The sequence below is a fragment of the Mustela lutreola genome, chromosome 13 (assembly GCF_030435805.1).
Source record: "Mustela lutreola isolate mMusLut2 chromosome 13, mMusLut2.pri, whole genome shotgun sequence".
In the NCBI taxonomy this organism is placed as follows: Eukaryota; Metazoa; Chordata; class Mammalia; order Carnivora; family Mustelidae; genus Mustela; species Mustela lutreola.
In genome coordinates, this window is record NC_081302.1 from 21,436,420 (window position 1) to 21,453,525 (window position 17,106).

Here is a 17,106-nt window from a genome sequence, read left to right on the forward strand (position 1 = left end):
CAGGGCCAAAGCAAGGTAAGGAGTGTTTCTGTAAGGAATGGATCAGGTAGGGCTTCACAAACCTAGGCAGCTTAGTAGAAGGCAGGGACAAGAGGAGACGTAGCACAGTGCAGATTGCCATAGGCAATGCTGGGTTCCAGAAGGTACTTGCAGCCAACAGCGGAATTCAGAGTCTGAGTGGAGCCTACACATGGAGGAGGTACAATCTGGTATAGGGTATTAGAAATTGAGCAGGATAATATGGAGGTTCTGTGAGGGGCCATTTAGGTGGAGTGCTCAAGTCCAACCAGATTACAAACGGAATCCTTGCAGGAAGTGGCCAACACATTGTATTGAAATCCGAATACAGTATGTAGGTTGCCCATGCAGGGGAAGAGACATAAGTGCAGAGGGCACGGAATAGCTGAGTACTGAATATGTTTTGGTTTTCATGTTGTCACTGCTCCCAGACTTTGTCTGTATACTTACTAGAGAATACAAATGTGAACAGATGCATAAGTGTGTACCAAAAAACACTTGTGCATACATGCAGTTTTACATCTATATGAATACATACTTGCTTATTCCCTTAATGCTGGCATTTCTAATTCTGATCTAAAACACGAGTTTTCTCCCCTTTATATTTGCAGATTGCTTCTACAATAGGAGGAAAACCTAACTCCTGTCCTTTTTCTTTTTTAAAAATATTTTATTTATTTATTTGACAGAGAGAGACCACAAGTAGTCAGAGTAGCAAGCAGAGAGAGAGGGGAAGCAGGCTCCCTGCTGAGCAGAGAGCCCCATGCGGGACTTGATCCCAAGACCCCGAGATCATGACCTGAGCTGAAGACAGAGGCTTAACCCACTGAGCCCCCCAGGTGCCTGCTCCTGTCCTTTTAAAAAAGATTTTATTTTTATTTTTTAGGGAGATAGAGTGAACGAGAGATTGCACACACACAAGTCAAGGGGAGGGGCAGAGAGAGAGAAGCAGACTCTCCACTGAGCAGAAAGCCTGATGTGGGGCTCCATCCCAGGACCCTGGGAATGTGACCTGAGCTGAAGGCAGATAGATCTTAACTGAGTGAGCCACCCAGGCACCCTCTAGCTCCTATCTTTAATGTTTACCTATTTGAACACTGTGTATGTGTGTGTGTGCGTGTGAGACTTACACAAGTATTTAAACCAAGTGTTAATGATTGTCAAGTGATGGCAAGTTTTAACATCCAATATAATACAGTGTTATAAAGGATACTCAGTGAATGTAGAAAATACTGCAAATTACAAGTAGTCGTAATAAACATTAAGTTTCAGTTATACAGATGAGGAAGTTCTGAAGATCTGATGTGCAGCATGGTGACTATAGTTAGCAATCTGGTATTGTACTCTTGAAATTTGCTAAGAGTAGATCTCAAGTATTCTCACCACACAGGAAGGAAGGAAGGGAGGGAGGGAAGGCGGGAAAGAAAAGTAAAAGAGAGAGAGAGAGAGAGGAAGGAAGGAAAGAAGGGGGAAAGGCAACTGTGAGGTGATGGATATTAATTAGGTGGATTGTGATGACCATTTCATGATGCACACAGACATCAAAACATCAAGTCGTGTAATGTGATTATTATAATTTTTATTTTTCAATTATACCTCGGTCAAGCTGAACAAATCATTTATACAAGACTATGTGATGGTTTAGAAATTTTTTTCAATATGTTATTTGGGAAAAATAAAAGATTACATGAGTATAATATGACTCTAAAACTGTAAAAGGAAAATAGATATTTGCCCATAAAGATAAGCTGGGAAGATATATAATCCCCCCAAGACACATAATAAACATAATAAAAGTAATACAAGCATATGGTAATAAATCCATACAGTAAGCAAGAGAAAGAAAAAGTAAAAAGTCATTCTTCCCTCCACTTTGAACTCCTGTTCTTCCAGAAACAAACTTAACCATTTAAGATACTTGTATTTTTACCATAGCTATTGTCCCATTTCGAACTATATAATACACTTAAATCTTTATTTCTTCAAGTATCAACCTAAAACAATCTCTGATGAGTTCCCAAACCTGCTGTGAAATATGAAGAGTGTAGCTTGGTTCCCTCTCAGAAGACTTTGGGGAAATGAAGGAATGGTAAGATTTTGGTCTCAAAACCCTAGAATATGTAATATGTAAATTTTGTTATTTATGTGTTAGCGAAGTAGCCACATTTTTTGTACCCATTACTGTGAGGAAGCTGTGGGTCTGAAATGAGGGAAATTGGCAAACATGTCTTAATTTTAAATTACACCTATTTTTTATTTTAGAATCACATTTTTTGGGAATGTTTCCATTATCAAATTGAAGAGAAAGGATGCCTTTGAATTTTAGGTAGACAAGTTGTTGTTGCTTTTGTTTTTTAAAGATTGTATTTACTTATTAGACAGAGATCACAAGTAGGCAGAGAGGCAGAGAGAGAGAGGGGGAAGCAGGCTCCCCGCCGAGCAGAGAGCCTGATGTGGGGCTTGATCCTAGGACCCTGGGATCATGACCTGAGCCGAAGGCAGAAGTTTTAACCCACTGAGCCACCCAGGCTCCCAGACAAGTTGTTGTGTAGATAATACGTTTGTAGATAATCCCTTTAAGACACAATTTCAGGTCAGGAGGACTAATTTATAAGGATCAAGATGTGCCTTTTTTGGGGAAAAGATAGTATTTGGTTGATTCATTAGACTTAGGCTCAGATATCAAACACAAACTACTAGGTCTTAAAAGATTCATATTACTACAGTGTCTGCTTTCTCTGTTGGAAGGTTCAATGCAATTAGGAGGGTTTTAAACATTGTTTGTGTATTATATTTGATAGGGAATAAAGGCCATGAAACAATTACAACCAGTTCTGTCTTTAGAATTCCTGTCCTTTTTAATTTATTTTAGTGAAATATAGTGCTGCTTAGGTAAAAAACAAAAACAAGATATAAATATAATAATATGCATTCACTTTAATAAACTAGTTTTAATAATTTATTTTAGAGAATTACCTTATTTTTCATGTTTTTCTCAGTGTTTTGTAACTTCCATATTTTCTTCTAAACTAGAAATATTAGTATATACTATTAATATATTATATACTTACAGCATATGTTACATAGTTACATGTTAATATTTAATGTATGATATATTAATATATAGTGTATAAATATATTAATATATAATAATGTATATAATTCTTTGTAGGAGGTAAAGGAGAATATATTTAAGCAGTCTATTAAAAAATTTCAGTTTTTAGTTTTGCTTTCACTCCTAGCTGATAGTTTTACTGGAAATAAAAATTTCAGATTAAAGATATTTTCCCTGTAACAATTCAGCTATTTCCCAGTTTTTCTCTATCATCAAGTGTTAGTAATAAACAGCCTGACACTAATCTAATTTTATTATAAGTAGGCTTTTTTTCCTTCTTGGGGACATTTTAAATTTCTTACTTGCTTTCATTGGAGTGAAATTTTACTTGTCATGTAAAAGTAAGATACTGATTTTAAAAGCTATAGATTATTCCTTGAAATAATCACTATGGCTCCTGTTTCACTTGCTACAGTATCTCTGAAACTTCCCCCACCATCTCCAAGAATACCTCTGGAAACTCTTGGTGTGCCAAAGAAAGAATGCAACCATTTATAATATGGCCTTTTTAACGGTCAGTCTAGCTTGTGGCTAACATGGTATATATTCCTATCTACTTGGCCTTCCACATAATGTCTCTTCTTCACATGACTCTTTCCTTTCCTCTCTTTCTTAGAGCTAATATGTATGTGTGTGTTAGCTTGCCCATGTCTATGTTTATGTAAACATTTCTTTAACATTGTTTCACTGGGTCATTCATGTGTTTATCATAAATTGTACAAGAGAATGTTTTCTAACTTCCTAAAATGGAGTGACTTTAATACTAAGATTTATTAAGAGAAAATCCATCCCTTTTGAAACTGATCAATTTTTTAAAAATATTAATGTACAAAGTTATTTCTTTAATGAGTACAATTTTTTTAAGTTGGTTTATTTTAAGTCTTCCACTCAATGAGACAATAATAGGATTCATTGTCTATAAAAACATATTTTTGACCCATCTATAGAAGGAAATTTAGACCTTATGTTCTTTATAATTTTATACTAAATGACCATCTAGTGAAGTCTGGAGAATAAGGACATTTATATATGGGCATGTAATGTGTTTGTGTGTGTGTGTGTGTGTGTTCCTATAGGCATGTACTCAATCTCCTTTGTGTGCTAAATGTTGTATTTACTAAGCACAGAAATAAACAAACACCTTACCATCATGGAGCTTCCATTCTATGTACTACCATAAAGTGAGCTAAGTATTAGTAGTGAAACCGAGGCACTTAATCTGACACCTCCTTGACAGATAAGAAGCCCTTGGTGAGACTAGTCATCAGGTGGGTAGCTGTGAGGAAACCTAGGTGATAGAGACATCTAGAATGTCTCTATATCTCAGTGACTTAGGAACCCTGAAATGTTACCTTTCCATCCTGACTTCACTGAAGACCTATGAACACTATGAAACCCAGACATAATTCAAAACAACATCATGGCACCATAGGAAAATTTGTCTGTAATTTAGTATAGCTAAATTTTGAAGCTATTCTTGCCAATTGCAAGCTTTATATTCTTTGTCCATACCAAAAAAAAAAAAAATTGCTCTGTATAAGAATTAATTATGTAGATCCTGTCAAGGGAAAAAATAGCTTAAGTTTAAGTGGTCAAACAGAGGTAACAGTTTTTATTCAGTTGTTACACACTAAGGGAAATCTGAAGATTAGGTAATTCCTTAAGGCATAGCAAAATTAGAAATTTATAAGTTAAGGAGAAAAGAAAGATATAGGCCCGGGTCACTGTTTTCTTAAACAGTAACTGCCATGAAATCTATGTCAGAATGGCTAGAGATCTTCCATTTTTCCATGCCTCTTGCTCAGGATCCTTGGTTCAATCTCATTCTGGAAACTGTCAGAACATTTCTTTCCAGAGCTGCATTTATTAAACTGTTGGAGACCAGGTGCCATCTGGATTTGGAATTACATAGGGTTTTTTTGTTTGTTTGTTTGTTTTCATTTTGAAATGATCTTTTTTTTCAGATGAACAGATATTCATGTTGGAACTTGGACCTGATGTTTTCTTTGTCTGCTGCATGGCTACCTCCCAGTAATTCTTTCTTTCTTTCTTTCTTTCTTTATTTTTTTATTTTTTTATTTTTTATAAACATATATTTTTATCCCCAGGGGTACAGGTCTGTGAATCACCAGGTTTACACACTTCACAGCACTCACATAGGGTTTTTACACTGCAGGTGAAGGGGGCAGATCTTAGGGACTATCTCATAGATTCTTTTATAGATTAATAGATGGATAGATAGGTAGAAAGGTAAATACATGGCAGTAGGAAGAGAGAAAATGTTACTTGCTATGGATCTTATAAAGCTCAAATTTTGTATCAGTTCAAAGTATCCTGGTCTTCTACTGTCTTAAAAAGTTGAGAATTGCGAGTATGATGGTGAAATGGCACATTAATTAATTATGCAAGATATCAAAGAAGTAACTGAAATGTTTGTTATATACAGTTAATTTGAGTGTCACTTATCTGCAAACCTGCTTTACAAGGTGAATATTTTAGAAAAGTGCTATGAACATGTAAATGAAACATTTGAATGTGCCTTAAATTGGAAACGTAAAAATATACTCTGCACATTATTCTGGGTATATCTCCTCCCTCGTTACATGCGAATCTATGGGCTAATTTCCCCATGTAAACTACTGAAAAAAAATTCAAAGAAGGAAATATTACTTTTAAGAGATGATTCTTAAAAAGAATAACCCAAGCTTTCTGGATTGTTGAATACAGTATGTACTACAATTTTATATTATTGAATATAAGCAGGAAGCTATTTTAAATGAAAGAGTAGCATATAACTTGTAAGGTACCTTTGAACTGGATGAGGGTTTAGCAACAGGTGTGTTTCAGTAATCACTCATTTTTCTTTAATATGCTCATCTTTAGGAGCCCTGTCTATAGATAGTTAGAATCTAAGTATTGAATTTTTAATCTCCTTGCTGCAGAGCAATGGGAAAACTTACGTTGTGTCAGTGCATTTAGCACTTGAACATTTTCAAAAAAATATTTACACTTGCCACAGTTGATTTTTAATTGTGTCCTCTTGATTGTTGGATTTGGCTATAATAATTTTACTAGGAGATTTTGCAATTTTTGTTTATTTATATAAAGGTAGCTACTCCTTTCTTAAAATTATCAAGCAATTAAATGTGTTTATGGTATGGAAATATGTTTAGTATATACAGACAAAACATTAAGAATAGGAGTATGCTATTTCAAATGGAAAAATAGAATTTGCTTACATATGTCAGTAGAAAGCATAAAACTGTCATTATTTTATTTCTTCTTTGGGATGAGGCAGAGGCTGTTATTTCACTAATTTTTATTTTCTCTGTGTTCAGTACTAAAACCAATAGATCAAAGATGTGTCCAAGAATTAAGTGTGTACTTAGAGCTAACACAAAATCAGCATTTTAGTAACTTGACTCTGTTGAAATTACAACTGGCTTAAATATTTACCCTTGGAAGTTTTGGATGTGCTTTTGTCTTGATATTTTTTTACATGCTACACCACATGCAAAATCAAAATTATCTGTATTTCATTTGCGATGTAGGCCAACCTATCTCCCTAACATCTTTCTACCACTTATATCATGCCTTTTAGAGCTTTTTTATTCTCCATTCTGAGGTGCTACAAAGATATCTTTAAAAAGATTAATACTGTTGCCAAAATTGTCAATTGAAATCTGAAAAATCTAAATACCAAATAACTATCTTTTTTTAAACTGCAATACTTTACTTAGCAAACAGCTCCTCATCTAAGTTTTCTTTCCCAGTGATTGGCAGCACCATAAATTCATTTGCCACTGTCTGAGATCAGTATAGCCATTCATATAGCGCATAGCCATTCATATCTCTATCTTTCATTATCAATCATTAAATCTGATTGACTCCATCTTTTATATTCTCAGATGTTTATTTCTTCCTACAAGCCTTGTTCTCGGGTATATAATGCAGACAACTGATAATTCTAATTTGGATAAGGGACAGTGTTCAGTCATCTCTCTGAAAGCAACCTAGGTGAATTCTTCAAAACAAATTATCACCCACCTCCAACTGAATTCACGGTAAATTTAAGATGAAGTCCAAATGCTTCAGTGGTGCCTATACATTATTATATAAATGCAGCCTAGCGAGGCTTGCCCTTTTTCTCACTGTTTCTGAACCAGTCATACAAAATTGATCTGTGATTACTTGTTTCCCCAAACTTTTAAACTTTCAGACATCTCTCTGGTTAAAGTACTGGTCTCGGGGCACCTGGGTGACTCAGTGGGTTAAAGCCTCTGCCTTTGGCTTAGGTCATGATCCCACGGTTCTGGGATCAAGCCCTGCATCAGGCTCTCTGCTCTACAGAGAGCCTGCTTCCTCCTCTCTCTCTCTGCCTGCCTTTCTGACTACTTGTGATCTCTGTCTGTCAAATAAATAAATAAAATCTTTCAAAAAAAATAAAAAAAGTACTAGTCTCTTTCCTCTAGCACTATGTTATCTATCCACCGGATCCACATAATCTAGGACTCGGTTTTTTCAGTCCTGATGCCTGAGCTGATTGTCTTCTCTGTGGGCTGTTATTGCTTGTTCACTTACCTACATTCTCTGTCATAATTAATGTTCATCTCACTTTTGCCATTCTCATGGACACATCACAATATTTAGCTCAGTGCCAGATGCATGATAAACATTTGATAAATATTTCAAATGAATCAATGAATGACAGGTAAGAGAAAGAAATATAGAATTATTCACGTATCTGTATTATGCAATAAATTCATTATTGCAGTATTGATTTTGTGCTGGTGTTTTTTTCTTTTTTGCGGGGGGGGTGCATATCAGTGTATCCACATCTGTAATGTGTTACTCAGTATCCTTTAATTCTATGCCGTTTTGAGAAAAATGACCAAGTGGAAGATTTTGAGGAAGTCAGAGATGAAAACTCTAGACAGTAGAGGGGGGAGGACATAGGTGCCTATATCCTTTCACTAGTAAATGAAAGAGAAAATGATGAAATTTAAATATGGAAGGGAATTTAGCTCTTTCAGAATGGGTGATTTTATAAAACAATGAAGACAGGACAGCAGCGGAGGAGAGAGAGAGAAGCTTCCTTTTTGAAGGTGCACTTTAGGTAGATGTTTACCAGGATTAACCTTTAAAAAGAGAAATTTAATCTAATAATGTTGGAACTTAGAATTTAAAAGTGACATTTTATAATTTATAAGCATTGATAGTGACAGAATCTAGAACCACTGCTAAAGAGTAAGGCTAATTTATAGTTTGTTACCACTGAGTATATTTCTTGGCATAATTTTAAAATTACAATACTTATAAGAGAATTATTAGAGAAAACAATGATAGTGAAAACTTCAAATATACCGTGCTCACTGTTACTTTTATGAAATTCACTGCAGCAAAAGCCTTCATTTTCATCTGGTTGTTACATAGATTATTGAAGAAAAATAAAAATTACTGCTTTAATGTAAAAAAAAAATAGAGCATAACAAAGGAATGAATCACAAAGGTCAGTGAAATGGACAAACAAGGAAATACTTTCTATTTTCTTTTGCATTTACAGAGGAAATTTTACTAGTTGCACCTAGAGATGTATTTTTTTTTCTAGAACTATCCCATTAATATTACTAATGTGTGGTATCTTATTTTATTTTATTTTGGGTGGGAATGTCTCACTCAGGCTCCATACCCAGTGTGGAGACCAGCACAGGGCTCGATCTTAAAACTCTTGAGATTGAGATCCGAGCTGAAATCAAGGGTCAGATGCTTAACTGACTGAACCACCCAGGCACGCCTGCTCTGTGGTATTGTGATAGCATGTGAATTCATTAATTTAAATGATTAAAATCACGTTATATGTAAATTCAAATTCTAAGAAAACATTTTTATTCTTACCTGTATATGATATAGTTTGACATGCTTTTAAAATTTTCCCATTTCTACAGTCTTCCTACAAACTCTTACCCAAATTCCAACCCATTCACCTCATTAGACTGATTTTCTTCCCCAGTTAGGAAGAGAAAATACTACAGTATTTCCATTCTCTATTACATTTTGTTTTGGTTTGGTTTTCTGGGGGTTTTGTTTGTTTTTACATGTTTTCCAGCTTTATTGAGATATAATTGACATACAATGTGGTGTAAGATTAAGGTATGCAATGTGTTCCTTTGATACATGTATATTATGAAATGATTACCATTGTAGCATTAATGAAAACCTCCAACATATCACATGATTGCCATTTCTTTTTTTATAGTGAGAGCATTTAAGATTTACTCCCTTAGCAACTTCCATGTGTATAATGCAGTGTTTTAACTACAGCCACCTTGCTGTACACTGGATCCCCAGAACTTTTTATCTTACAAGTGGAAGTTTGTAGTCCTTAACCAACATCTCCCCATTTCTTCCATCTTTCCACCCCAGCCCCTATTAACCCCCATTCTATTCTACGCTTCTTTAAGTTCAGCTATTTTAGATTCTACATAAAAGTGATAGAATACTGTATATGTCTTCCTTTTTCTGACTTATATCATTTAGCATAATGTCTATGTTGTTGCAAATGGCAAGATTTCTATCTCATGATTCTCATCTGTTATTGTATATCATATATAAATACATGTATTGTTATTATAATTCATATTATATTGTAATATAATTGGATCTTATATATACAAATATATATATACACACATACACATATACACATACATACACACACATACACAAACCACATCTTCTTATCCATTCATTCATCCAATCCAATAATACCACTTCTAGGTATATATCCAAAGAAATCAGGACCTCAAAGAGATATCTGCACTCCTGTGTTTATTGTAGCTTTATTCACAATAGCCAAAATATGAAAACAACCTAAGTATCTCCATTGTTTTAATTGTGGTGCTTCCATGAAGTACCAGAACACAGAGCAGAGCTAGGTGACATAGAAAAGTAGAGTTTCCAATCATCTGTGTTTATATCTCTCATTTGTTTCCTTCCTCTTTTCACTTTATATCGCCCTTATGTTTCCAGGACAACCCACTGAATCTCTAATAGTTTCTGAAGATCTGTCCAACATTTATATGCTTAGCATCCCTTAATCTGAGATCTGTGCTCTTTTCAATGTGACAAATAACTAATCTGGAAACCTAATTGTTAATTGTGTGTGAGAGAAGAATTCATTATCCATATGTTCATGAGAAGCTACGGCTATATTCTTACAAGTAACTTTTTGTGCAAAAATGTTAAATTAATGTGTTATACAGCAGGATAAAGACTGAATTACCTTCATCCAAAATGACTATTTTAAAACTATTTTATTTTTTAAAAGATTTTATTTATTTATTTGACAGAGAGAGATCACAAATAGGCAGAGAGGCAGGCAGAGAGAAAGGGAGCAGACTCCCTGCTGAGCAGAGAGCCCGATGTGGGACTCGATCCCAGGACCCCAAGATCATGACCTGAGCTGAAGGCAGAGGCTTAACCCACTGGGCCACCCAGGTGTCCCTTTAAAACTATTTCGATTGCAATTTCTCTTCCATTGACCGTGTCGTCATACAAACTTTAATAATTGAAATAATAGTGTGGAATACCATAATTTGTCAGTTATCTCACAGAACATTTATTGAGTATTTACATTGAGTTTGGAATTTGTAGAGTGGTGTAGAGGTAGCTTCAGATTGAAGGAGCTTATGTGTATTTGGAGATATGACACATAAGTAGAGTAATGCCAAATAGAGTGATAGCAAGTATATTAAAGTCCTGTATGGGTGCTGTGTAAACATATTAGTGAGCAACTGATCAAATTTCTGAGAAGAATTTAAGTAAAAAATGAAATGAGACATTGGGAATACAAGGATCTGAACAAAGTCCAAAGCAGAAAGAAAGACTAGAAAGGACAACCAGAAAGAAAGCAAGAAGAAGAGGAAGCATGATATATAAGGGAACTGCAAAAATGTGTGCAAAGTGCAGGTACACTGGTACTTGAGTATAGGGAGAAGGTATTGGGAATAGGAGGAGCAATTCTGGATGAGAAGATCAGTGCCAGGTCATGAAGGATGTTGCAGGCCATGCTAGGGATTTTGCCCTTTATTCTCAATGATGTTTGCTCTCTTAATGAATATTAAGTAGAACATCATGTGATTATTCATATTAGGAAGATTATTTATTTATTTATTTATTTATTTTAGCAGAGTCTAGACTTCAGGCAACAAGACTGTAAGCAAGAAAGACAGATAGGTAGTGACCGCACTAAATCAAACTTGGAAACACGAGGGACTGAACTAAAGTCAGAAAGTTAAATTGTTAGAACTTGGATTCTGAGGAGTGAGATGTTGATGACTCCTGGGTTTCTGGATTTTCCATCTAAAATATATGCAACCGTTGGTGTCTTACTTGTAGCCTACATCAGTCAAGGGTCGAAGTTAACTGTACCACCATCTTGTATCCCCTGGATAAAAAGGAAAAAAAAATTATTGTTCACAATTGTTGGGAGCTTCCCAAATACGATCTTTGTTGGTCAAGGGTAACTGAACTATGGAAAGTGAATGAGAGTAGGGCAGACATATGGAGGTGTATACAAGTATTTTTTCTGAAAGGTGCAAGAGATGGGAACATACTTAGCTTTTTCTGGTAAAGATTTGATAATGATAACAGAAATGGTGATTATTAAGTTATGATTGGAGCCACCTGGAAGAGAATGGCAGCTCTGTTGGTGATTTAAATTTAAGGAGCTACCATCAGTTTGTGAGAGCCCCAACACACATTTCTCTTTGTGGGGAAGACTTTCAGGGGACACTTTGGAATACAGAGATTTTGTGATACCGGAGACATATTGCGATAGAATAAATACCCTATCTACCTATTAAGATCATATAGATCTATATCTATAAAGTTTCTTACTTTCCCTCAGACTGAGGTTGTTATTCTCCCTCCATTAGCACAAAATCATTGAGTTTCATTCCAGTAGCAAAACTTCACCCTGAGAGTGGGACAAAAGTTTGATTTAGTTAATTTCCTGGCGGCAGTCTTGGGCAATTGCCTCATATGATTTTGCCTCTCTCACTGGATAAGAATGGGTCAAATTCTTGTAAGAGCCATTGATTTGGCATGGATTTATGTACTCCACATGAGGACAATAGAGTCCTTTATTTATACCCATTCCATTACAGTGAATATGTTTTCACATCATATCGATGATAGGTCCAGCCAGTGACAGTCTGGCACTGACAGTGACAGTCTGTGAGGTGCAGACTTGATTAATGGCTTGATTGCCATTGGTCACATCAGAGAACAGGCCCTTACCAAGAACATTTGTCAATGGGTCATCTGTTCTTCCCTAAGGGAATTTTTCTTTCTCAGAGAAATCTCCCCAGTAGGACCAAAGAGCAGCTTTACATCAGTCAGCACCCACTACAAAATCTCTGAGATGATTTCTGTCTCCAAATGGACTAAGGTTGGCTTGACATGCTACAGGGGAGGGTGGGCTGTGAAGTTGTTTAGGTGATACAGATATCCCTTCATAAGCATTATACATAAATTTTCTTCACAAGCCAACTATTTGAAGTTTCAGTGATTCACCTGGCTTTGTACACAACAGTTACAAATTTCACCTTTTCATGCTTAGTATAGGTGGGTGTCCCTGTAACCTTTACCTAAAAGGGTTCAGAAATTCCTGCCTACGTAGGAGGACCGAAGGCTGATTGTCATAGTGATGACTAAGTCCACTTGCCCAGAGAATGGTTAGCAACAACCATGGTACCAGTGAAGCAGCTGCCTTTGATTCTGCTTCCTCATTCTCTCATGTTCTGTTAACCAGGCCACCAAGACTCATCCTTCCTCTTCCTAAAAGCCATATCTCTGTCAGTGTCCCATCCTTATTGCACAAACTGTCAAGAACTGGGAAAGGTCTGAAATGTTACCAGATATGCAAGTTTAAACATTAGTCTCTTACTATTTCTTGGATGCTGTCAGAAGATATGACTCTCCTAGAACAAAGACAAACTAATTAGCCATTCCAGTAGCTTTAGTCAGAGTGTCAAGGTCTTCCTGCACATGTTTTATAAGCCCATATTTCTAAAGATTGATGTAAAAAGAGCCAAGTGAGTTTTGCACACACAATGGATTGAATTACAGGAGAGGAGCATTTTTCTTTGGAAATTCAAATCTTTTATGGTGGACAGTAAACATACCTGTTATCTGCTCTGGAGGAAAATATCTTCCAAGGCAGTTTGCTATACACACAACCTTGAAAAGGTAGTTTAGAAATAAGTCAATTAGTGCCTCTGCTGAATGGATAAGTGGAAAGGGAGGACACCCGTGACGACGAATTGTCTCCAAGTATGCAGAAGTGGAGAAAGGAGAATTAAAGGAACGAAGGAAAAGCTTTCTGTTGTATAAAAACCTGAAATGCATGCCCTTGTCTCATGCATGGATGAAACTGTACTCAAAGACCCATTTTTACAAGACCCCTTCTATTACAAAAAGTTCTGAAACAAAACTAGATTATAGCATAAACCAGTTGGAGAAGTGCAAAGCCTGCTTTCAGAGGGCACAGCCTCCACACTGAAGCTGCTAAATAATTTTGCAAAATTATATTGTAGAAAAATCTGTCATTAGATTTGATAGAGTAACTGAGATGTGACTTACCCAACCATCACTTTTTGGACATTAGAACATAGGCAGGACTTAGAGGTCCTTCCCAAACTTCAATGTTGGGAAACAGATTCTAAGCAGAGCACAGCCTCATGGAATTAAGGAGACAGTTCAAAGTTAAAGGTGTTTGTAACATAAACTTATTTGCATCTTATTTTTACCGTTTCACTCAATTGGCCATTTCCTCATATTCCTAGGGTTTCAATTACTATACTGTGTATTATTGTTAAATTTACTCTAGTTCTCTTTCAATGCATAATAAAAAGAAGACCATACCAAAGTTATAAATTTATGATTGCTGGAGAGTTGACTCTTGCTGGGTACCTAAGATATGAGTGTTTGGTCCAAGGACATTGTTTGAAATGAAAACATTCCATATTATCCTGAGTATGTCTGCCTGCCAGTCTTTCTCTCTCTCTTTTGTTTTCTAATGTAATGAAGCTTCACTTTTTATATCATGGGATATTATGTCTTTCTTTTACAATTGGAAGCTTGTATATAGCTTAACAGTATTTCTTCAAAATTTATAAAGTAATTTAGTAATTTTTTCTATTTTTTTGACCAGAGGATCATGTCTATACGACCTTATTCTTTGAAACATTTGACTAAGTTATGTTTTTGAAATAGTGACTGATCTTGTTAATAACTGGTCTTTTGGTATGATCACTAGTGATCATCAATATTTGGACTCACTTTTAATTCCTGTTTTTGCTTCAATTTTTCAGTATTTAAGCATATTTTTGTCTGAACATTTTAGTGTTTGTACTTTAACTGTTTTAAAAAGCTTGTGTGTATATAAATATATAGCATATATATATATATACACACACACACACATTCTTGCTTATATGGTTACACACACACAAGCACATACACACATATATATATACACACATACACACATACACACACATATATATACTTGCTTATATGATTCATGATCAAGTACATAATTATTAGGATAAAATGCCCTCTATATGAAAGTAACTTAAAATTATAGCTATTCTATTTTGTCATCCTTTTACCCTTGTGTATGTACTTAATTTTGTCTTTTGAACTCATAGATTTTTATAAATTCAAATGATCCAAATTACCATAATAATTTTTAATATTTAATTATCTAATTATTATAGTGCGGTCATTGAGAGACCCTTTAATATGGCTTCAGCACATCTTGAATGTATTTTATTTTTTCTATTTTATTTTTTTAAAGATGTTATTTATTTGACAGAAAGAGATATCACAACTAGGCAGAGAGGCAGGCAGAGAGAGTCGGGGAAGCAGGCTCCCAGCCAAGCAGAGAGCCCAATGCGGGGCTCAATCCCAGGACCCTGAGACCATGACCTGAGCCAAAGGCAGAGGCTTAACCCACTGAGCCATGCAGGCATCCCTTGAATGTATTTTTTTTTTAAAGATTTTATTTATTTATTTGACAGAGATCATAGGTAGGCAGAGAGGCAAGCAGAGAGAGAAGGAAGCAGGCTCCCCGCTGAGCAGAGAGCCCGATGCAGGGCTCCATCCTAGGACGCTGGGATCACGACCTGAGCCGAAGGCAGAGGCCTTACCCCACTGAGCCACCCAGGTGCCCCCCTTGAATGTATTTTAAATGTAGATAGTGACGAGAGTTCATGCCAAGCCTATTTGTTTCTCCTACCCAAACCCATGAAATTAATGGTCCTCCAAGGAACCCTAGTAACTTTAATTAGAGATTAGTAACAGAAGTGAATATAACATCTGAATTATTTTGTAAAGATGTTTGTGAAAAATTTTCATGGACTAAATTGTATTTATTCTATTAAAATACTTTCAGAAGTTATAAAGCTGGAAGACACATCTTTTTGTAACTGATTTCCAACTAATCCTTCCATTAAACATATACCTTTCTTACAGTGTAAGGCTTTATAGACACCAAAGACATTATCATGCCTTGATATATATCCTCTTTCCCTTTTAAACTTCAAGGTTGTTATACTTTTAATGCACTGAATTTCTGTGTCAATTAACAATTTAAATTTATGTCCATTTAGAATTATAGGCCAATGATACGATGTTAATGAGGAAAAGCAACGGTATAGATTTTTTTTTTTAATTTTTTATTTTTTATAAACATATACGGTATAGATTTAATAAAGACTGAGCAACATCTTATAAAGATATAATTGTTTTCAATCTCTTCATTCTCACTGAAGTTTCAATGTAGGGCAGCCAAACCCAGTATATCACAGACTAAATCAGCCTTTCCAGGCTTACTTACCGCAATTCCTCAGGCATACATTTAAAGGAACATGAGTTGACACTTTCATCTCCCAGACTGAGCTTCTTGAGTCTGAGAATTTTAGACTGAGCTAAAATTCTTGAGATCATTCTTTCTCCCCCATTAACTTTATCCCCCACATCCAATTTATTGTCAAGTTCTCTTACTTATACTTCCTGGATATTGTTAGAATCCATCCTCTCTTCAAGGTCATCACTGTTACTGCCTTTGATAAAGCTGATACCGTTTCTCCTCTCATTTATTGAATTATCTTCCTATTTTTCCTCTATTCGTCCAGTTTTGACCTTTTCGTGCAATTCCTTTTCAGGCTGCTGTCAGTAATTTTTATAAAATAAACACAGGATATTGTTTTATTTCTTAAAAAGCTCTTATGGTTTTCTACTACATTTAGAATAAAGCTGAAACAACCAGTCACTGGGTAGGACAACACTTTATTCTCCTGATAATCCCCTTCAGCCTTTCATGACATCTTAACTTCTTAAACTGAAGAAGTTTTTTCAAAACTGCCATTTCTCTCTCTCTCTCTCTCTCTCTCTTTTTTTTTTTTTTCTGACTCATAAAACTGCTCTCTGAAATCTTCTTGCTAAACAAATTTTTCTTCCTCTGGGGAAATCTTTCTTATTCTTTAAAATTTGGCTTAGATATATGTTTTTGTTAAGGAGCTTACCTACTGTTTCCCTGGTAGATGGAATAATGCTGAAGATGTCCAAACCCTGATCTCCAGAGCTGTTATCTAACATGGCAAAAGAACGTAAAGAGGTGACTAAGGCCGAGGACATTGAGGTAAGGAGATTTTCCTGCAGTACCTGGGTAGGCCCAATCTAAATATGAGTCCCTAAACATGGAGGAGAAAAGTGGAAGAGTGAGTCAGAAGATGCAGAGTGAGGACTAGACCTGCTATTGCTAATTATGAGAGAAAAGAAGGGGACTAGGAGCCAAGCAATGTGGCAACATCTAGAAGTTGGGAATGGTTCTTAGTTTACAGTCAGCAAGAAAACAAGGGCCTTAGTCCAACAGCTGTAAGGAGCTGAATTCTGATGATAATACA

The 17,106-nt window shown here is 35.6% G+C and overlaps 1 protein-coding gene across 1 annotated transcript in view; it reads left to right on the forward strand.

Annotated features, from left to right (window-relative positions):
* Window positions 1-16,816, forward strand: part of LOC131813586 (uncharacterized) — a 105,852-nt gene extending 89,036 nt beyond the window's left edge. The window contains exon 3 of the mRNA XM_059143977.1: window positions 16,744-16,816. Within this exon, the coding sequence (XP_058999960.1) occupies window positions 16,744-16,795 (52 nt within the window). The 3' untranslated portion in view covers window positions 16,796-16,816. The remainder of the gene's footprint in view (window positions 1-16,743) is intronic.
* Window positions 16,817-17,106: the final 290 nt, after the last annotated feature.